General features: G+C 43.1%; 2 protein-coding genes across 6 annotated transcripts in view; one reads left to right on the top strand and one right to left on the bottom strand.

The window, feature by feature from the left end:
- MT4 (metallothionein 4) overlaps window positions 1–22,700 on the top strand; it is a 41,403-nt gene that overhangs the window by 2,120 nt on the left and 16,583 nt on the right. For 2 of the 5 annotated variants that reach the window (XM_070398737.1, XM_070398736.1), the window contains exon 2: window positions 18,878–18,986. In XM_070398737.1, coding sequence (XP_070254838.1) covers window positions 18,878–18,986 — 109 coding nt within the window. Of the gene's footprint in view, window positions 1–17,721; window positions 17,767–18,877; window positions 19,001–22,700 lie in introns of those variants that run through there. The other 3 variants (XM_070398738.1, XM_070398739.1, XM_070398740.1) reach the window with 3 other exon arrangements.
- Window positions 992–18,060, bottom strand: BBS2 (Bardet-Biedl syndrome 2). The gene is made up of 17 exons (XM_070398732.1): window positions 17,781–18,060; window positions 15,377–15,604; window positions 14,033–14,158; window positions 13,743–13,805; window positions 12,631–12,708; window positions 9,997–10,101; window positions 9,827–9,913; window positions 8,118–8,253; window positions 7,738–7,877; window positions 6,805–6,949; window positions 6,542–6,713; window positions 5,882–6,011; window positions 4,635–4,766; window positions 4,137–4,274; window positions 3,357–3,469; window positions 2,155–2,303; window positions 992–1,474 (listed from the first exon to the last, which is right to left on the bottom strand). Exons 1-17 carry the CDS (start codon window positions 17,895–17,897, stop codon window positions 1,368–1,370), a joined length of 2,166 nt encoding a protein of 721 aa, XP_070254833.1. The 5' UTR covers window positions 17,898–18,060; the 3' UTR covers window positions 992–1,367.

Genomic DNA, 22,700 nt, shown 5'->3' with positions numbered 1-22,700 from the left:
CCACAGAGGAAAGGCCCCTCTCCCTCAGCTACTTAGGAATGAGTGTTACTAAGATATGAAAACGGACTAAACCAGTCCTGAAACCAACCTTAAGGCAAAATTTCAACTCCTAGAAAAGGAGTTGCTGCCCTGGCCAGTTTGGCTCAGTGGATAGAGCATCGGCCTGTGGACTCAAAGGTCCCAGGTTCAATTCCGGTCAAGGGCACATGCCCGGATTTCAGGCTCAGTCCCCAGTAGAGAGCGTGCAGGAGGCAACCGATCAATGATTCCCTCTCATCATTGATGTTTCCATCTCTTCTTTTCCCTTCCTCTCTGAAATCAATAAAAATATATTTTAAAAAAAGAAGAAGAGGAGTTGCTAGGTATTGGCCCCACTTCAGCTTTCTCTTCCTGGTAAGCACGCAGCTAGGTAACATTTCCTGGCCTGGCAGTCGGGCGTGGCCACCCTGGCTGTGGAGTACGAGTGGAAAGGAGTGGGCCACTTCCAGACCACAGCCTTGAAAAGCTTTTCCTCTTCTGCTGGCTTGGACAGAAATAACTGCAAGGCCTTAGGACAGCCCTGGTCCCGTAGAGTTCCAAGAGAGAGGGAAGCCCCAAGGCCATAAGGTCCTCACTGCCTGCAGTAGAAGTGGTCACCCCAATCATTCCTGAGGCAGGTTTCTCTAGAGCAGCGGTTGGCAGCCGGTGGTCTGTGAGGTCCAAAAGGTTGGCGACCGCTACCCTAGAGAACTCAGGCCTAGAAAGGCTGCCCTAGCTGTCCCTGAGCAGCTATAGAGAAATCTGACATACTGAGAAGTAAATGGGTCCTTGGGAATTCTGAGGTCTATTTTAGCAGTTAACATTACTCCAACCAATAGATCACATAAACTTTCAATACAAATCTGTTTACACCCACCTTTCAATGATTAAAATAAAAGTACACAACTGTCTGTATTTCTTTCTCTGCACGTAATAGAAATGGTTTATGCAATTCTGATGTGGTGATTTTAAAATCAGGCAACACAAATTTTAATGTAAAGGTAGATAATCTATTTTAAAATTACAAGTTCAATTACAAGAAAATAGATGTATCTATACATCAGCTTTACATATATTCAGAAATAATTGGACTTCGGAGCCCTAATGTTCCAAAAGTATTCACCTCCCTCCATACAAACCTACTATTATTTGGCAACGGAACTACTGGATCCTAAAAACAGAAAGTGAATACACTTTTCAGATGCAATGCTTTGTCTTTCATTTGTGCAACTCAACAAGGTTGTTTTCATTCTCAGCACCCTCAGTTCACCAGGATGCGATCCAAAGCAAACCAACCTAGATTTTTAGGAAAGAACACTTTCTAGGAACTTCACTACCTATTCTCTCTCCTATGAAGAAGTTGTCCCCACCCGCATGATTCTGAACAGAGTGTTGATATTGTTGCTTCGAATTGCATCCCGACAAGCAGTGATCACCTGGTTCTTTGGTTTTCCAACTATATGAAAAGAAATAGCAAATCAGTACAATCTGAAAGATTATTAAAAGTGAAATTATAAATCAGAGGCCAGCTTTAAAACAGTGTGAAATTAGAGTTAATGGTAGTGCAAATTCAACTAAATGATCTTATCACTCCCTTAAAAAGATGACCTGTGTGAGGAAGTTTATCACAAACCAAATCTAGAGACCATTTCAAACCTAGAAATCAAGTCAGTTTTATAGAAAAGGATCAAAGCTCATATCCACCTACCAAAGATTAAAAGGAAGTCAAAAGCACTGACCCCAAACAGCAGATTTTAGGTATAAATCTCTGGTTATTTCTGCTTCCTTTGCGTTACTTTATTGTTCTTTTTCTAACTTTTAAATTGAACACTTAACTCATTAATTTTCAGTCTTTGTTTTTTTTAATAAGGGTACTTAAGGCTTTCCTCTTAGGTATATGTCACTAGGTTTTTCTTTCAAGGATGCTGCAAGGTCTAAGAAAAGGAGCTACTAGCTTTCTTGAAATCTGGGTACTAACCAAGCTGAACAGGCTGACTGAAACTCAAGTGACTGGTGCCAACTTGAGTGTTAAAAGTCTCTATAGATACAGGCCCCAATATGAATTCTCAAAGCTATTAACATCTTCAGTGATTCTCACCCCCAAATTACTAATAATAGCGCTATACAGAGACTTACCACGCAGATGGCCTGCTCTTTGAATTGCTTGATTTACTGCTTTGAGGTTTCCCAGCAGCTCTGTGTGATTGTTACAGCGAATCTTATATCCATTTAGCAAGTCTTTATTAAGATCATAGAGCTCCATATAGCGATTCTTCATTGTTTTCCTGTGGAAATCAATAGACATTGACTATCACTGTACCTTGACACAGCAGACTTAACTGAAAAAAACATGCAAACTTCTTAGACACATAAAGAATAGAAGACACCAAATTCTTAGCTGTTTGTCATTAAAGCAGGGTAATTCTAAATTTTGCTTTGAAAACATTGAGAAGTTTCTATCAAAGTACTCTATTTCTTACAAATAAATGGGAGACAAGTGGTCTTCCTCTCTTATTAGTCCACAGTTTGTTTGAATTTAGGAGCCAAGAATGATCAAGTGCCCAATGTGCTGGGAAAAGTGAGCAAGGTGACAGCCTGTCTTCCAGGCTTCAGATTAACATTCATTAGACAAAATCTGCTAGACCTGCCCCTATTCATTTTCACCTTTTTATTGTAAAATATAATGCACATTTGAAAAAATTCACAGAACAAATGTTTATTATCCAAGTCAAAAAGGCATTGCCAGCATCCCAGAAGCTTCCTAATGTGCTCTTCCTGAGGAGAAAATACTATCTTATATGAGAATCTCTCCCCTGCATTTCTTTATATTTTTATCATCTATGTACACTTCCCAAATGATACAGTTTAATCTGTTTCCAAACTATATATAAGTGGAAGCATTTTACACATATTCTTTTGAGTCTTACTTCTGCCTATCTCCATTATGCTTATAAGGTCTGTTCACGTTGGTACATGTTATTGAGATACATGCATTCTCATTGCGAGTAGTGTTCCATTTGTATGGACATACCATAATTTATCCACAGTAGTGTTATGCTAGTTTGGATTGTCTCCTCTTTGGAGTTCTCATGAACAAGCCTTTATGAGCATTCTTATAAAAATATCCTGGTTTATACAGGCGTTAGTTTCTCTAGGTTGTAAACCAAGAGAGTTGCTGGGGCATAGGGTATGCGTATTTTCAACTCTACTGATAATGCCAAGTTATTTTACAAAGTCTTTGTACCAAACACACTCCTCCTAGTAGCATCTGAGAGCGGCTATTCCATATTGCTGCCATGTTTCATCTTGTACCTGTCCTAGTCACGGTAAATACTCACATGTCCCTCATCAGACGAGCATCCTCAGCTCGGACCAGCAAACTTCGGATCAGGTTGGAATTGTCAGCCATGTCAGCACTGAGCTTCTGATGCAATGAGTGATATTCATCCACCTGGAGACCATGAACACTCAGGAATGAAAAAGACCTCCCAGACTGCTTGAAAACCAGACAGCCTGAGAAGACACTGTCTACCATAGAGCAAGGCCCTCTCCTTCCCCCTGCCGACTTGGCCCTTCTTAACCCCGTTGTGTCAGCTCCTCCTCAGTGAAGTGATTAGTCTGTGCTGCCTCCAACACTCACAATGACATTCCAGTTGGATCCTTTTCATGCCTAAGCCTGGAGCCCTAGCAACGCTCATATTAACATTCTAGAGATTGGGGGTAGGAACTTTGTTATAATTTGGGACCAATCAAAATTGTTAGTTTTTCTTTTGAATTTGTGTTGTTGGAAATCCCTAAACCAAAGAGCAAAGTAGATAAAAGTAAGATGAAGGGTTAGCAAAGGAAACTGCTGATATATATTTTAAAAAGTATTCCCCTAAATCAAAGAAAGAAAGCAGGGTGGTCAAGAGCTAACCACTCACTGTTATAAAAGAAATCCTTTAACTAGTGAACTCTCCAATACTAGTTCAATTTTGATTTTGAGAATTTGCAGAATTCTTTAAAATGTAATTATCATATAACACACGTACAGTCGTAGTGCCATTACTCTCCTACGAGAAACATTTCAGACATTAAACCACCACGTTCTCATAAATGCATCCATTGGTAGCCCTCACCTTAACTAGCACTTTTCGTAACTCCTCAAAGTAGACAGGGAAATCTGCTTCCACCTGAAGGTCTTCAATAGCAAAAAATGATGCAACTGACTGGATGATGTCACCAGCCAGCTCAATGTCATCAGTCTTCACAGTGATCTATCCAGAGGAAAAGAGACAAGTTCAGCATCCTCAGATATTAAAGACAAACTAAGCTGAAACCTGAATTTCCCCATTCTCAACACATTTATTGAGTATAAATTTATATGTGGATGAATAAGATAGGGGTTAACCCTCAAGGAAATTACAAACCACATTCATTATTTTAGCAGCAGGTTAAAAGATCATTCCTTTAGCCTCATAAACTAAACAACAAAATCATTCAAACAGTGAAAATGTTTCTGTTCACCTCTATATTCCTGACCCTCCCCAAGTTAAATAAGGAAGTGCTAAAGGGAAGGAGGGAGGGAGGCAGAAAACCTAACAGACTTAAGTTATGTCCAAAACATTCAACTTTACCTCTCCACTCAGCTTTACTTTTATATACAGCTGGCTACCGTTCCGTAAGGATGTGAAACACACTTGAAATGGAGCATTCTGAATGTCGGTGTCTTCTGGGAGCAGAAAGTTCTGGTTGAGCCATACAAAAACCTTAAAAATGAATAGGATGGAGTGAACTTGGAGTATAGTCATTGTTAAGAGTTATCCTCCTTTCTCGTTTCATTGTTTGGTAAATGAACACACCACCCCCACCAGGAAAACACTAACCACACTCCCTTTCCCCACCTTGTGCATGTTCATAATTATGTCTCGCCCCACAGCATGCATGATTTAATAGTATCCTCAAATTAGACATAAACTTAATATGCAATGCAGAAACAATTCAGGTATAGTGCTAATTCTATTTACACGATAGCTCTTCTATGGCTATGTTCTGGACAATGTAATCTGTTTAAAATTACTCCAGTCCATTCTTAAAAAAAAATGAAATATGTATGCACACAGAGCATAGACACTGACACATCCACACAATAAAATTTAATATTAATAAGTTAATATTAATAAGTTAATATTTACAGTGGTTTATAACACAAGTTCCACATAAGAACAACCATGAGGTTTTTGGAAGGGCCCACCTATGGAGTGTCTGGTTCCATGGGCTGGGCATGGGCCTGAGGATCTATGTGATTAAAAAGCCTCACTAAGAATTCTGAGGTCCAGCCATGATTAAAGTCCATTGGTATCAGGTCTCTCAAATTTACAAGGTGCTTTCACACCAATTATGTAATCTTCAGGGACCCCTGGGAGGTAAGATATACTCACAGATAAGGAAACTGAGGCTCAGACAGGTGCAGGGCATTTCCCAAAAATCACTAAGAAATTAATCGGGTAAGATAGCATTTGAGCCCAAAAATATTCCCAGCCCCAAGTCCCACTCTCCTTCCATTTGGATGCAGGGTCCTCTTTAAATACTAGGCCAGGACAACCACACTGGGACCATAACCATAGAGAGAAATTAAAAACTGGTGATCATTCACCTGTAACGAAGGATTGTTCAGGTAAATACGGTCTCTATTTTTTCAGAATGAGGGGAGGGGGTACTTTAACAACATTTTTGTTAGGTTATCAACCAACTCCAAGCCATATAACTCATGTCATATTTACTGCTATCAAATAACTCATTCATGTGATTCCTCTCTGCTAATAAATAACATCCAGAGGATTCTAAAATGCAAAAGTATTGAAAGAAAACAGCCGGTGCTCACTCTCTGGGCCCGTTCAGCAATGGTAAAGTTGACGAAACCGAGCGGCTGGCTGGCGGAGTCCGGGCTGGTCAGCGCATACATGGAGAATCTGGGGAGCTGTCTGGTCAGTTCAAACACGTGAAACTGGGTGCTGTGGCCGACCAATGGGACACAAGAGAACGGTTTCAAAGCGCAAGGCCCAGAAAATACAGTCACTAAGTCTTCATGTTGATATTTAAGGGTTTCACAGATGGTTTGAGATTTGGAGATAACATAAATCTACATATACATATAAACCAAGGGCTTAAAAGAACCTAAAAAAATGTGAAAAGGCTTTTTGTCTTCCACAAATCCAGTGGATTCCCTCCACAAGCTGAGGTATATAAAACTCTAATATAAAGCTGCATCCCAACCCTTACAGTCTTAGTGGTCGAAACCAGAAGTTGACAAATCATCAGTTAACCATATCTTGTGATTATAAAATCATCAGACTAAAATCAGAAAATAACCATCTGAAACTTAAATACCCCCCTTTTGGGGAAGATTTCAAATTAGGGAAATAAGGTCCCGGGAACCATTAAAGGCTCCTGTGGCCCCGCGGGACCCCTGGCGCCATGGAAAAACCCGCACATCTCGCCCTCTCAGTGTCGTCTGCAAATAAACGGACTTGCAGAGGGTCACCTGCTTCTGTAACCCACGAAGGTCTTCAAGTGCAGATCCACAGGGACATCTTTGGGAGGTGTGATAGGGATGCAGATGGAGCTGGAAAGGCTGTGTATGCTGGGGTGTACCACGTGGCTCTCACCTAGAAAAATGCCCTCTGCGAAAATCATTACCGCTCGGATGATGGTGTCTGCAGGGAAGAGGGGAAACGGAAGACAGGTGAAGAACCACTCGGAGATAGCACGGGTGCCTAAAAATGCCAGCTCTAAATCATCCCTTACCGTTCGAAGTGGAAATGCACAATTCTGTGTGAGCAGCCCGAGTCTCGCTCCCCAGGTTGACTGAGAGGGCGGTGTGGAGCTTGGTGTTGGCTGGGATTATGCCCCACTGCCCATCGGCCTCATTCAGTGGGCTGCTCCACTCGGCCTGCAAAACATCCCACCGCTTCCAACTCAGTCACCACACAGTGAACTGACGCCACTGTTAATGCTGTGGTTATCTTCTATTCACCTGGCTTTTCAGAATTCAGAAGACTCTCCTCATTAGCGCCCCCTTGCTCTACCCAGCCTTTTCCCAAGCAAAAATACCTTCGTCCCTTTCTGTGTTCCAGGTCCACTGTACCCCATCATGCCTTTCACATTTTTTACATTGATCTCTTAAAGTAACAAAATTCATTTAGCATAGCAAATTCAAAAATAGTTATGTGTGCCCTTGCCGGTTTGGCTCAATGCAAAGAGTGTCAGCCTGCGGACTGAAGGGTCCCGGGTTGTCACTTTTTATGTTATTTGTTTTGTAAAAAGATACCCCATACATATTGTTCCTTCTTTTTTTCCCCACTTAATACCACATATCCTTCCATATCAGCCCAAGTACATATACTTCATTCTTTTGAGCAGCTTCATATTCCCCAGCGTATACTCCCTGCTCCTGGTCACCATCTAAGCTGCTTCCCACCGCTCGCTGCTACCACTGGCGCTGCAGTAAATGTCTTGGACCACCGAAAAGATCGCTATTGCTCAGCTGCCTGCAAGTGGCGTTTCTAGATGAAGGGACACATGCCCCTCCATTCTGACCCAGGCAAACAAGGCTGAAGCAGCTGTGCTCCTGTGGGAGGGAGGGAGCCCGCACGTGGCAGACACTGACATTCTCGTTCTGCTTTCACGTGCCGACCCCCAACTTTTCAGATTCCATGTCCCCTCCACATTAGGCCCCACCTTGGCATTTTCCTCGTAGTTACGGAGTTCCAGCAACAGATTCTGTTTTTTCTGACTCAGCTCTCGGATGAGCTCCTGCTCTACGCTGGTGTCCATGAGGTTCCCTCTCATCTCAGCCGAGCCTGGCAGGTAGCCCCGGACTGAAGAGGAGGAACAGATGCTCACCACACTAAGGAACAGCCCACGTACAGCCAGGTCTGCTTGCAAGTCATCAGTTACCTGGTCCGATAACCAAACACCTAAGTTCTCATGCCCCAACGAGGGTGAACTTGTTAGGACCAGAGGATAGCAAAGCAAACATTTTACAGTGGGATTTCTGGTATTCTAACCCAATCAAACTGAAAATCTGACTTCTCAAGGATTTTCCCATCCCAATTTACTTTCCCCATCCACTGAACAGCAGATTAACTGGACGTGGCCATCCATCCGGTAATCTCCCTCCACCACACCAGCGATTGCAGAAGAAAAGTTGTCTTTAAAGATGACCTCCCCAGTTCGGTCACTTCGAGCATCAACCTGAAAGTGAAAGGAGAACTTGAAAAATCGCTTGTGTTACTGTTTTTTAAAAACAGAAATGTAAAGGTCATTTAGCTGAGCAGCTTCCAAGATACTCCATAGAGCCCTGTGGTTTCTGAGGAGGCACCTAGGACCTCTGGGGCCCGAGGCCAGCTGCCTGGCTTCCAGTCCCAGCTTTGCCCTTGCTCTCCCTGGGATCTTGGGCAAACTTCCTAACCACCCTGGCTGGGCCTGTCTCCTCATCTGGGGGACCAGGACAAGAACATGACGACAATAACTGCACATACACCCCTTAGGTTGGAATGAGGCCTAAAGGAGCTAACACATGTAAAGCACTTAGAACAGGGCCTGGCATATAGAGGTATACAAAAAAGGTTAGCTCTATATAAAAAAAAAAATGTCTTTATTACATATAAATGTTGAAATACAGCTATATCTAAAGTTTGAAAATGCCAAACTAGCCAACCTTCTACCACAGATATAACCTTTTATAATACCCTGTTTAAGAGTCCCTCTTCCCCTTTCATCTTTGAGTCTCCTCTTCCTAGGAGAGGCAAATACATACCCAACTCACCAGAAAATGCATCTCAAAATCAACAATGAAGATTTGTGTTCCAAGTGATGATTGTGTTCTAAGCAAAACACATGTTATCAACAAAAGACTAGCTATAGAAAATCCCAATGGCCCAGGCCACTCACTACTTTTATCTTTTCATAAACATCCTCTAGTCAAAACTGCAATGAGAAAATAAAGTAATTTAGGTCCTGGCCTACTACCAGCTCCCACCGTTGGTCTGGAGAACATCACATTCACGTATCCACGCTATTAGTAACATCATGGAAGCCTGAAAATTACGGGTGCTGAAGCCTTTCATCTTTGGATTTTCAAATTTCTTAATATGCAACTACACAGTCTTTCCTTATAATTGTTAACACCCAGACCAGCATAATAGCAAAGGAAGTTTACAAGGTCCCGGCCAAAAGTAAAGAAAAATCGGAGAAAAACCAAGAATTAGCTGATCCCCAGGCAATCATCACTGGCAGAGGAGAGTGAGGGCAAACGGTGCCATGGAGATCTGGCAGCACGCAGACAGCCTCACAAAACAATCCTGACCTGCCAAAACACTGTGCAAAATTCTGATCTGAAGTAAAAAAAGGAAAGAAAGCAAAAAGATTTTATTTTGAAGTTATAGCTGGGGAAACATTATTTGCATTCATTTATTAGAAAAGAGCGATACGAGTGGTTCTTTATTAGCTTATTAAAATTCCTTGTTTTGCTGACTATGCCTAGTCACCCTGACTGCATGGATTCTCAGTCCTTCCAGGAAAAGATTTAGAAAGAATCCGCTGGAGAGTATCACCCAACTAAAGCCGTAAGGCCAAAAGGACACTCGCTATAGTGTTGACAACTACAGCGGGAAGAAAAAATGTGGAAAGATTATGAAGTTAAGTTTGAAAGCACAGCCAAGGAATGCGAGTTTGTACCCTCACATTACTGTTCTGAATCCTACAGCCAGTATGTCTCAGACAGCTATTAGTTTGAATTACACCTGAACTCTGCTATTTAACTTACCTTCCCATTGGACCAACCAGTTATCAGTTCGCACACGCCATCAGAATTAAGGTCAAAAGCATGAATGCTCATGGCATAATTTTTGGACTGAAAAGGAATTTCAATAATTAGTACAGAAGTCTCTCAGTGTGTAGAAAATCTCTGCATAGCAGAGGCTGAATCATACTAACTTTAATTCTCCAGTATCGGGCTGTTTTGTCGTAAACTCCAACTGTGCCGTTGGCAAGGGCATAACCAAACCGACTGCCATACACTGGGCAGAGAGAGGTGATTATCTGCAAAAAATAGCACATGAAAATACCTCAGCGTTTCATTAAGACTCAATTTAAGGTGAAGCATGGCTTTGTAAAACTGTCTGCCTTGCTACAAGTGTGTTAAAATTAGATTTAAATGCACTTCCAGTCCATTAGTGGGTAAGGTATTCCTCTTTTCAAGTGCATCTATTTCACAGGCTGGATAATCGGAACTGAATAAATGCCCAAAGTTTGCTGTTTCAAATCAAGCTTACGTGGCAAGTTTCAGCAAATTACAAAAAGAAATACAGTAAGATTGAGGGGTAAAGGAGGAAGTAAGCGCAGCACACAAGATCTAGAGTATGTACAATTCACACTAACTCAAAAATGTTTCCATGACTATTCCAGTATTATACCTTCACTTATAATATCCCACTGTCTAAATTTATTTTTGAGAGAGAGAGAGAAACATCTAGTTGTTGTTCCACTTATTTATGCATTGATTGGTTGATTCTTGTTTGTTCCCTGACGGGGATCAAACCCACATCTTGGTGTATCGGGATGATACTCTAACCAACTGAGCTATTGGGCCAGGGCCCAGGGTCTAAATTTTAAAAAAACTTACAAAATCCACCACTAAATGTCTATTATGTGTATACTTTTTTCTCTGTGACATAATTTGTTTGCTAGAGAAGAAAGACATTTTTTAGAAAGAAAAAAAAACCCCACATAATCCTTAGAAAAGTGACAACCCAAGCACATGCCTCTGTGTATGTATGTGATAATACACAGAATGCATATATTAGGACTGGGGTTTAACATCTCAAACAGATAAATTTTTACATACTAAACAAAATTACCTTTTAAAGTTAAAACCAAAGCTTAATAACATCTATGATCTTGCAGATCTACTTTCTCATTCTGACCCTAATAAAAGATATTTAAGAAATAAATTGTAAAGCAGAGAATAGTTATGTAATTTCCTCTACACCTACAGCTTTTCTACAAAACCACCCACATCACTTAACTCTGAATGCAAAGTGCTGTTAGGGTTTCAGAATTATTTAGCTCGAGGCATTCTTCTGGCAGTCCTTGGTACTGCTGAACTGCCAAATAAATTGTGATTTTGCTGATCTGGGAAAAGACATTTGAGCTAGGGGCAAAATCAAACTGACAGGACAAGAAAATGGCCCTGAAATGAATAATTTTAGAAAGTCCACATTTTCATATATTTAAGCCCAGATTGCCTATGCCCCTTAGTCCTTCCTTAGTTCACTAGTTTTTCTTGTGTAGACGAGAGGGTCAATAGTCACCTCAAAGCCGTAGTTCTACTTCATGTTTTCTTGGCCTCTTCTAGGATTTAGGAAAAGAATGCACCCTCCTCACATCCAGGATTGACAACAAACAGAAATCCAATGAAATGTGAATGATTCCCACCAAATGGGAAAAGATTTACTACAAACTTGCATGAAAGGGAAATGACAATGCAGGCACAGCACCTACAGGCCAGTGATTGTCAAGTCAGTTTTTTGCGGGGAGGGGATCAGGCTGAGAGGTGGCGAACCCCTTTAAGAATCTAATGAGCCTGGCCGGTGTGGTTCAGTGGTTGAGAAGCAAGAATAAGTGGTCAAGTGCGGTTTTAAGGCCAGACTCCCAAATACCACGTGACTACATTGTGCAGAATCGGACCATTCTGACCTCTCAGACTCCCTTCTCTTTTTTTTTTTTTCTTTCTGTCGGTTTATAATGTTCACAAGCCATGTTCCTTTATCCTCTTCTATTTCCTTAATTCAGAATATCCTAATTATTCTGTTTCCATCTTGCTCATTGCTGGAAAACCAGCAGCTTATATGCTAAGCATATCAAAACAACAAAGGACCAGGGCAACCTTAGGGACTGCTTTGAAAAATGAAGTTTAAATTCTTTAAGAAACATATCAGGTTCAATCACATGAAGTAATTATAGTCACAAAGAAACTAGCCAAGTTCTCTAACATCTAATTCATAAGTTTACCTTCAGAAATGTGCCTAAGAAGTACTTAATTTGAATGAAGAGAAAAAAGTATAAAAATCTCACTTATGCACTTCATTCAAACCCATTTAACAGACACGAGGAGGAGGAAGAGGACAAGACACACAGGTTCAAATCCTAACCAAGCCACTTAGTAGCCATGACCTGTGTGTGTAATTTAACGAAGAAACTTAATATCATTAAAATGGGAATAATAGTATTTCCTCCCCAATAGGGTTGTTGTAGAGTTAAATGACTTAATTGATGTAAAGCACTTAGAACAGTGACTAGCATATATTAGGTACATAATAAAGAGTTGCCATGGTGATGATGTAACTCATTAAAGCCAATGCCTTTCCACTCAATTTTCCTCTATTTAATCAGTCTTTTCAAAATATGTCTTATACAAGATTTTTAAATGCTTCTTTCTCTGTAATGTCCAGCTCTGTTTAACCCCCAGTTTTTACCCTACGACAGACTAGATTGTGAGATGGCCAGCACGCTCATCTGATGTTACACTGGACTGTGCTCATCTATGTTGCCCGAGGTCACACTTCTCACCTCTGTTTCGGTCATTTCTGCCACAATCTCGTCTTCTTTAAAAACTCGGATATCAAAGTCCTCAGATCCAACAAGAAGCTTAAAATAAAAACACGCATATTTAGTTCAGCAAGTGAACACAGAAAAATTCCCATAAATAAAACAAAAGATTGCATAACATTTTGTATGTTGCTACTGCTACCCAAGACTTCTAGTTTCCCAGCGAGCCAATGCTCAGGTAAGTTCCCTCCAATGTGAAGGTCAACAAATTCAGTCAGTGAAGAAACAGTGGCTTGCCTGGCCAGTGTGGCTCAGTGGTTGAGCATCGACCTGTAAACCAGGGTGTCACAGCTCAATTCCCAGTCAGGGCACATGCCTGGGTTTCTGGACTCAATCTACAGTATGGGGCGTGCAGGAGGCAGCCGATCAATGATTCTCTCATCACTGAAGTTTCTATCTCTTGCTCCCTCTCTGAAATCAATACAAATATGATTTTTTTAAAAAAAGAAGTAGTGGCTCTAGAGATTTCCTCCAGCCATGGGGGCTGCACATCCCACCAGGGTGTGTTCTTCCACTCGAACCTGAAAGTGCTCGCTGGCTCAGCGCCTGCCTGCCTCAGATGGAAGCCCCATTTCAAATGCCAGAGCCTGGCATCCATGGACAAGAGAGGGGCAAGTCACTGCCCAACACAGCAGTCCGCTGGCTGCTCAAGAAGCTAATTTCTAGAGGAACCATGAGAATCAATTTCAAAAAACGAAGTAAGAGCCAATCTCTAAAACTTCTAAATTCCTGAAAAAGTTGGCCAAACTTGAAAACTGTTTACTGATATGATTCGAAAGCATCAAAAGCAAGTTATGATTGTGACTATGACTGCAGTCCCATCAACTGTTCCACCCTTCCTCCCTGTCCTGTGTCTTTTGAAACATCATGGCCTTGATCTTTGCACTAGACAAACAAAGTGATGTATTGTTCAAAAGACAGGAGAAAGACAAATGAGGCCAGTGAGCTCATTACTGAGGCAACAGAGCCCAAGAGCAACCATGAGAAGCTGACACTTCTCCCAACACCAAGGTCACTGCACGGGAAAATTTATTCAGCTGAACACAGAGAGAAGTATCTCCTCCCCCACATACCTCTTTTTTCCCATCACCGTCAAAGTCACACAAGGCCAAGGAATGAACATTATCTCCAGTGACCTGAAAACAAAACCCAGTGTCATGAGCATGCCCTCTTTTTCCACTCAATCTGACTATAATAGCCATAGGAAAGAGAAGATTACAAACCACCAACAGGTGTTATTCAAATTTTGCATATTTTTTTAATGCACAGAATTATAAATATGGATGGTAAAAAACAAACCAAGCTAAATAAAGAACATTTAGAGTAAAAATGAGTCCTAAAGAGAGTGTTTTGTTCTTCATACCGTCCAAAAAAGGTCCTTTCCTTCATGATCGAAACCCTGCAGAGCACAATTTCCACCAATAATCGCAAGAGGAGAGGAAATGTCCCCCAGTGTCCCCAACACAATTGCATTGGCCCCATCTGCCACCTAAGAAGAAAAAAAAATAAAATCTCAGATAACAAGGATGCGCAGGCACACGGGAGGTAACATGTATCCTTATCTGTATTTGGACACTCAAATTCCTCCTTCATCAGTGTGAGAAGCCACATGGTCTCCTGAGAGGCAGGTGTATGTCACTGTGGCGTTCGCGTGCTGATGCAAGGCTGAGCGCAGATGCAGGGTACACTCAGGCCCTTGGCGTCACACACTAATCTGCTACAATAAAGTGCTACAAAGTCCAAGGCTCTGTAGGATACTTGACCAAACATTATTCTAGATGCTTCTGTGGAGGTATGTTTAGACGAGATTAACATTTAAATCAGTAGTCTCTGAGTAAAGCAGATTATACTCTATGATGTGGAAGGGCCTCGTCCAATTAGTTGAAGATCTTAAGAGAAAAAAGACTGGTCCCTGAGGAAGGAAGAATTCAGAACACTGCCTTCAGACTTGTGTTTCAACATCAGCTCTTCTCTGGGTCTCCAGCCTGCTAGCCGACCCTGCAAATTTTGGACTTGACAGCCTCCACAACCATGTGAACCAATTCTTTAAAATATATCCCCCCCCCCCAACCCCTCTCTCTCTATACACATCCTGTTAATTCTGTTTATCTGGAGAACCCTGACTAATACAGTCCTAAACTCAATTCCAGTCTTGTGCAATAACACAGGAAGCATATCTATGTGACCAAAGATGCTTAGAAGGGCAGGGAAAGCACTCACACGCAGTTAAAGAAAAAAAATGGATTAGCTGGGCTTTATCAAAATGAAAAACTTTTACTCATCAAAAGATACCTACGTGTTGGAATAAGCCACATACTGGGAGAAAATATTTGTTATATATAAATCTGACAAAGAACTTGTACCCACTATCTCCAAAGAACTTCTACAAATCAATAATACACACAAACTACTAATAAATAAATAGGCAAAGACTTAAACGCTTCACAAAAGACATATAAACAGGCACAGGAAAGGGCGTCCTGCATCACTGTTCACGAGGGAAATGCAAAATGAAAGCGGTTAGCAATCATGACCAAATAAATGTCAAGTGGATGGAGCAGCTGCAAATGGCAAAATCACGTGGTGTTGGACTACAGTGCAACAGCCACGTAATAAACCAAAATCCATGTCTGATCTCGTTCAAGCATAACAAAAATGAACATGAATGGGTCAGGGGGGTTTTATGGCGATCAAGGGGTATACTTGCCTCTCTGTAGAAAAAATCTGAATTATTGTAGACATCGTAAGCCAAAAGATTCGTCTGTGTCCCCACTAAAAGAGCATCACAGCCAAGTGCAGGGTTCAATACTCCTGCAGTCAGGCAGCTGACAGCCTGGTTGATGTTGAGAAGAGAAACATCAGACTCCAGGGGGCTCTGGTAGACTCTGGACGCGCTGAAATGCTGGCTCCGTGTATGAGGGTTGTGAATAAAAACCTGCAACAAAACCAGTTCATTACATTCCCTTAAAATACGAAAATTAACATACATTTTCTAAAAGACTAGGTTAACAGATATCAACATTAACAAAAAGTCACTTTAATCACCCATAAACTTACTTAAAACACCTACAACACAGTTGTGTGCATGGCTGGCTTTCAATCACTATGATTTGTGGGAATCCATGGTTCCTGGCATTGTAAAGAACAAGGTCATGTACAAGATCTAGTTCAGTGGTTCTCAACCTTCTAGCCCTTTAAATACAGTTCCTCATGTTGTGACCCAACCATAAAATTATTTTCGTTGCTACTTCCTAACTGTAATGTTGCTACTGTTATGAATCGTCATGTAAATATCTGATATGCAGGATGGTCTTAGGCGACCCCTGTGAAAGGGTCGTTCGACCGCCAAAGGGGTCGAGACCCACAGGTTGAGAACTGCTGATCTAGTTGCTTACTAGGTCAGCTTACATGCTAGGCTCCAGCAGGCTGTCAGAGCACTCTGACACCCCAAAACGATCCCAGCAAATAAAATAATAAACACTTCCTTTAGTATCTTTCAACCAAGCACCGAATGAATTCACTTCCTAACCCTTAAAACAGTCTGGTAGTTAGTAAATCTGTTTTACAGACTTCAACTGAGTCATACAAATCTCAGATATAAAAATACATTTTGCTCCCTGAATTGTCCGGTTCCCCCTCTCAAATGTAAGCTCTAAGGGGGAGAGACTTGTCACATTCACCCTTGCACCTGCAGAGCTAAGAACTGTGCCCAGCACATAATAAGACCTCAATAAATTAGGGGCTGAGCTACTATCAATGGGCCCTTCCCAGCAGAAACAATATGAATTTCTGTCTGGCATTTGTCAGTGCTTCTTAACAATAACAATGAGCATTATTCTTTGCCAGAGCCTGTGCTAAGTGCTTTACTCCATTAAACAACTTAATGAAAATTATTTTTTAATTATGTATCCCAAGGCATATCCTAAGAATACACAACATAAGGGGAAGGGTTATTATATAAATGTTTTAATCATTATGAAATCTGCCCTGGGCCAGAGAACAGGGTCTCTAATCTCATTTCCATGACTTTCTAGTTGAGTGACCTCAAGTATCACTTCAAACCTTTCTGAACCACTAGTCAGTGACGTGGGAGGGATAAAAAATAACAGTTAACAATTAGTGACCATTTCTTATATGGCAAATGCTTCATATATATTAACTTATTTAATCCTCATAACAACCCGATGTTGTAGATACTATTATTAAGTAACTTGTCCCGGGTCATGAAATTAGTAGGTACCAGAGCCAGCGCTCTGGTGCTGCCCTTGGCATTGTTGCAAGAATGCCGAGATGATGAATGTCAATCCTCAACATCTACCACTTTTTTAAAAACTGGTGGCTGTTGAATGACCATGTCTTGTTCATCTCTGTGACTCCCACACCTTGCACAGCACCTGGCACATCTTTCCCCATAAGTTACTCACTAAGTACACAGGTATTCAGTGAATAACTTACGGGAAAAGATGTGAATGTACATGGATACATATCAAAATCAAAAGTGCAATCTGAATCATTTCATGGGGGGGGGGGGTCGTTGTCTATATTTTTTCAAGTTGTGTGGCTCGGGACAGTCTGAGATAGTGGAACGAGTTCAGAGGGAAAGGCAGAGAATCTGAGGTCTGTTACCACTGCTAACCCTGACCAGTCCCTTCCCCTCGCACAGTTCACTGCTCAGAAAAGCCATTCATGCGAGACCCCATTGTTCACACTTGGGTTGCGGGTGAATTTCCCGCCAAAATATAAGATGGCGCGTTAAAATGCCTATATCTTTTGAAGTATGGGTTCGATTGAAATGAAATATTTGGTAATACGCAGTTACAATCGGCCCGAGTTTACACGTTTCCCGCACTCCACCGCAAATCTATATGAACCGAGTTTAAGACGGCTCCCGCGGAGTACGCGCAATTCACGCGAGCCGACTTAACTCGTTTCCCGCAACCCAAGTGTTCATTATTCTGAACAGGATGGAGAACTACAGGACAACCGACCGGTTGCCGGGCAACCCAAGGCTGGGGGCGGAGTCGGGGGATGAGGGGCGGGGTCGAGAGTAGCGGCCCGCGGAGATCGTGGGACTCCAGGGGCCCAGGCTCCGTGCAGGTGGGTGCGGTTACCTTGCCCGCTTGGGTGGCAGCCGCCAGGCACGGGTGCGTCCCGTCGTAGCGCCCTATGGCCACCATGCGGGGGCTGATTTTGTGGCGCAGTTTCAGGGTGAACACGGGCAGCAGCATGGTGGCGGCGGCCCTGGGGAGGACGGCTGGTGGCCCGAGGCCGGCGCAGCGGAGCCGGTCTCACCCGCTGCGGTGCGGGGCGCAGGGACCAGACCAACTCGGCGGCTCCAGCTGCCTCGGGCCCAGCGCGAAACAGCGCGGGTCCGAGGTGCCCCCACCCCGGGCTGCCAGCTACTCCGCAGTTGCGCAGACCCGACCAGCTGCTCCTGCGGCTGCGCAGGCTCCGCCCAGCTCCTGCGGCTGCGCAGTGGAGCCTCTCCCGAGGCAGAGCCTGAACCTAATGGAGTCACGTGTTTTGCTGCTGGAATTTATCCTCCTTATCTTCCATTACTAACCTGTCTACAGAGACCAGTGCACCCGCGGGGCTTCTCCTTCTAGCTGCTATGGCAGTTTTGCAGTTCATTTTATTTTATTTTTTCGTTTTATTTATTTATTGCAGTTCATTTTATACATTTTAGAATCAAAGGAGATAAATTTAAGGAAGGTTACATGAAATCCATCGTTGGTCAATTAAAGAGGCAGGAAAAAGGCAAAGTGAGGACATCTCTAGGATTGTATTAAATGCAAAATGCAGAAACACATACTTCTTTTACTTAGCTGGGTGCCGGAGAGTTAACATTTAACCTTCACAGTACTGTAGAGGTGCTCTGTGGCCAACAAGCTAACAATGAGGAGTTTCGTGGTCTCTGCCCTGGTGCTGCAGTTGTGACTCTGAGGGATCCGGGAAAGAGAATTACTCAAACGTTTCAAAGGCACTTTATCCTAGACGCCTAAGAACAATCCATAGGGCTCAAGGTTAAGACTGACTTTTGCTAAAGAAGCTGTGAGCCTGGGATGTGGCTCCTCACCGTGGCCTGCCCAGTTAGGAACTTACGATCAGACCATCCTGTGTGGTGACCTTCCATCACTGAGCTTGTCAGCCTGCCATGTGGCTGCCTGCTCTTGTCGGGTCTACCATGTGGCTCCTCCTTCATTCACAGAACCAACAGAGGAGATCGAGAAGCAGCCACCATTGATGAAGAAGGACCAAGCGAGTATGGTGTCCTGGAGGCCACGGGAAGAGAGGGTTGCCAGGAGGAGTATAACTAGGTCAGATGCTGTAGGTAGGTCTTAAAAAATGGCTTCTAGAATATTGTCGATATTTGCATTTTGTAAATTCAGCTGTACAAATGAGCATCTTTTTTTTCCTCAAGCCTATTGGTGCGTCTTGACTAGTTGTAACCTCTTTCATAATAATGTCCAAATTTGAGGGCGTTAGTGGAAGGTAAGACCTGAGCAGATAGCCGGATAGGCCTTGCCTCTGAGGACTCCCAGCCCCTTTCTGTCCCACTTCCTCTTCTGTCCCATGTCCAGACCCCACAGTCCTTAGCGGTTCTCTGGTCAGTCCTGTAATGGAAATTGCCCTGAGTCTGTCCTCCTGTCTGTGTGCTGGGTAAGCCCGCAGGGCTCAACAGCAGAAAGACCTGGGTTCAAATTCCTCATCCATCAGTCACTCGCATTTATTCTCTACACACTCTTTTTTTTTTTTTTTTTTTTTAATATATTTTATTGATTTTTTACAGAGAGGAAGGGAGAGAGATAGAGAGTTAGAAACATCGATGAGAGAGAAACATCGATCAGCTGCCTCCTGCACATCTCCCACTGGGGATGTGCCCGCAACCCAGGTACATGCCCTTGACCGGAATCAAACCCAGGACCCTTGAGTCCGCAGGCCGACGCTCTATCCACTGAGCCAAACCGGTTTTGGCGTATTCTCTACACACTCTTGACACACACTAACTCCTTCTATCCTCACAGCCACCCCGGGGGGAGATCCTGTCATCACACCCATTTTACAAGAGAGAAAACTGAGTCATGAGAGGTTATATAACATAAACCCAAGGCCACCCAAACTGGCTAGAGCTGCACTGGTAGGTGGCAGGGCCAGGATGGCAAACCCAGGTGGTCTCCTGAGCTGCTAACCTCTGCACATACTGTGTCCTGCAGTGAACTTCTGGGGAGTGTTGCTGTGAGAATTAGACTAACTAATATAAATAAAGCACTTAAAGCTCTGCCTGGCACTTAATAAGAGCTCCCATAAAAAGTTAGTATTACTAGGTTGTTGTTGTTATTACCTCTAGATGAAAAGGCTGCCTTTGACTTGTCAGGGTTGCTATTGTAATAAATCTGGTGTCTTTCCTGTCTTTTTTTTGTTAGCCAGTAGCATTGTTCCAGGTTCACTCTCAGCCCTGGGATGGGAAAGACCAACCTAGCCAGTCAAGGTCTGGTGGGAACCAGGTGAGGCCAAGAATTTAGATGCTGACTTAGGCACACGCCTGCTGCCTGCCCCTCCGGCTCCTTGTTCTAATTTTGTGTAGGCAAAGCACCCCCACTAGAGGGTGTGCAGGTGTAAAGAATGGAGGTTAAGCACCTTAGGACGCTGGCCTAAAGGCCTGGAGGGAAGCAGGGTGAGAGGGTGCCCTGGACAAGCCTCCAACAGTCACAAGGTTATTTCTGGGGAGTGGGCTGGGGCAAGGAGGCCAGCGGGAGCAGGTGTTCTGCATTATGAGAAACTGAGCAAAGGTATGTGAGTTCTCTCTGTATTCTTTCTTTCTTTTTTTAGATTTTTTTTTTATTGATTTCAGAGAGGAAGGGAGAGGGAGAGAGAGATAGAAGCATCAATGATGAGAGAAAATCATGAACTGGCACAGAGCGAAAGAGATCAGGAGACATGGCTAATAACGCAGTCCCTGGTGGGATCTGGGACAGAAAAGGGTCGCTCGTGAGAGAGCTGGCGAAATCTGATTAAAGTTCATAGTTTGGTTAGTAATACTGCACCAATGTTCATTTCTTTTCTTTTCTGTTTTTGTTAATCCTCACCCGAGGATATATTTCCATGATAGAAAAACATCAATGGGAGAGAAACACATCCATTGGTTGCCTCCTGCACGAGCTAGCCCTGGGAGAAGCCTGCAACCAAGGTACATGCCCTTGACGGGAATCGAACCTGGGACCCTTTGGTCTGCAGGCTGATGCTCTATCCACAGCCAAACTGGCTAGAGCTGCACTGGTGTTAATTTCTTTGTACCATGATTGTGTAAGATGGTAACATTAGAAGAAGTGGGCCCTGGCCGGGTAGCTCAGTTGTTAGAGTGTTGTCCCGACAAGCCAAGCTTGCAGATTCAGTCCCTGGTCAGGGCACCTACAAGAATCAAACAATGAATGCATAAATAAGTGGAACAAGAAATCAATGTTTCTCTCTCTAAAATCAATAAACATTTTTTTAAAAAAAGAAGCCTCAGTACTGTGGCTCAGTGGTTGAGCATTGACCTATGAACCAGGAGGTCACAGTTCGATTCCACATGGCCCTGTTTTGGGCTCCATCCCCAGTTGGGAGCATACAGGAGGCAGCAAATTAATGATTCTTCCTCATCATTCATGTTTCTATCTCCCTTCCTCTCTGAAATCAGTAAAAATATATTTTTTAAAATAAAAATATATTTTTAAACATTGATAATGGAGACTGACTTCTATTTTCTGGAAAATTAACTTCCAAATTCGGAATGCCAGACTCAGGAAGATGTGTCTATCACTGGAGAACCGCAGGCCAAATCCTGGGGCAGGCCTCTTCCATCACTCGGCAGAGAGCGGACAGGCCAGCACCAAAGGAAGAGGAGCCGCTCACCCCGGGATCAGAGCGGGGCAGCAGGGCGTGGGACACCAGGACTGTTACACAACACCCTCGCTCCCTCCACCAGCCTAGCAGCATCCAAGCACCCTCAACAGTTACTGGCACATAGCAGGTGCTCTTTAAATATTTGGTCAGTGAATGATCGGCCTCTTCACATAAATCAATAGTCACATCTTAAATAACTCATTTGGCAGGACCAACTACCCCACTTTATGGTTCTCTCCACCTGAAAGAGCCCCCAGATCTTTATAAGCCTGGCTCCTACGTGTCAATCAGATCTCTTGGTCCAATGCTGCCCTCTTCACAGAGGCCTTTCCTGAGCCCCCAGCCCCTCTCATTACCCTGCGTTTCAATCCCACCCTGTAGGGTTGGCTTACTGACTTCTCCTCGCCAAAAAGTTCTAAATCAGCGATTCTCAACCTGTGGGTCGCGACCCCTGAAAATACATCCTGCATATCAGATATTTACATTACGATTCATAACCGTAGCAAAATGAGTTATGAAGTAGCAACGAAAATAATTTTATGGTTGGGGTCACCACAACATGAGGAACTGTATTAAAGGGTCGCAGCATTAGGAAGGTTCAACCAATGGTCTTAGACTGATAAGCATTGGGGAGTGGCACCTCTTTCTTCTCGTTTGGCACTAGGACACCCACAAGACCATGCTTGAGATTCTGGGCAGGATTCTAAGCCTGACTCATGATTCTGGGTGAGTCAGAGACCCCTGAGGTTCCACTTGAAGATTCTTCAGAAAATAGAGAAAACATATGATCTCACAGGATTCAAATAACACAATAGCCTTGACAAACAATTCACTCAAAGAAACACACTGATTCATTTCTGTTGATGTAGTTCTTCCAAACCTTCTCTGGCTCCAGGCATAAGCTTCTGATTTTGAAATACCAATATAACTTACATAAGTTGTGATTTTTGTTTAATCCGCAAATACACTCTCCTTCATCTCTTTGTTGTTGTGATGGATGCAAGCCTCCTCCTGACTTGGTCTCCCCCTGCCAAACCCACAGGGGCATTGATGGGAAGATGTGACCAGAGCTGTGCCCACAATGACCTGTTGGCCCTGCCAAGGCAAGGCAGACCCAAGAGCCTTCGGATGCTTTTGAAATTGGAAGA

This window comes from Myotis yumanensis, unplaced genomic scaffold (genome assembly GCF_028538775.1).
Source record: "Myotis yumanensis isolate MYYU_CA2020_CCGP unplaced genomic scaffold, mMyoYum1.0.hap1 SCAF_18, whole genome shotgun sequence".
In the NCBI taxonomy this organism is placed as follows: Eukaryota; Metazoa; Chordata; class Mammalia; order Chiroptera; family Vespertilionidae; genus Myotis; species Myotis yumanensis.
The sequence above is the reverse complement of the archived record's forward strand: the minus strand, read 5'-3'. Positions and strand labels throughout refer to the sequence as shown.

Excerpts from the sequence above, each read along its gene's own strand:
- BBS2 (XM_070398732.1), bottom strand. The coding sequence starts at position 17,897 with ATGCTGCTGCCCGTGTTCACCCTGAAACTGCGCCACAAAATCAGCCCC. Across the intron at positions 6,012-6,541 it reads TTCGTGGGTTACAGAAGCAG|CACCCAGTTTCACGTGTTTG; the intron begins GTGACCCTCTGC and ends GGTCGGCCACAG. Across the intron at positions 1,475-2,154 it reads AAGAGCAGGCCATCTGCGTG|TTGGAAAACCAAAGAACCAG; the intron begins GTAAGTCTCTGT and ends CTTTTCATATAG.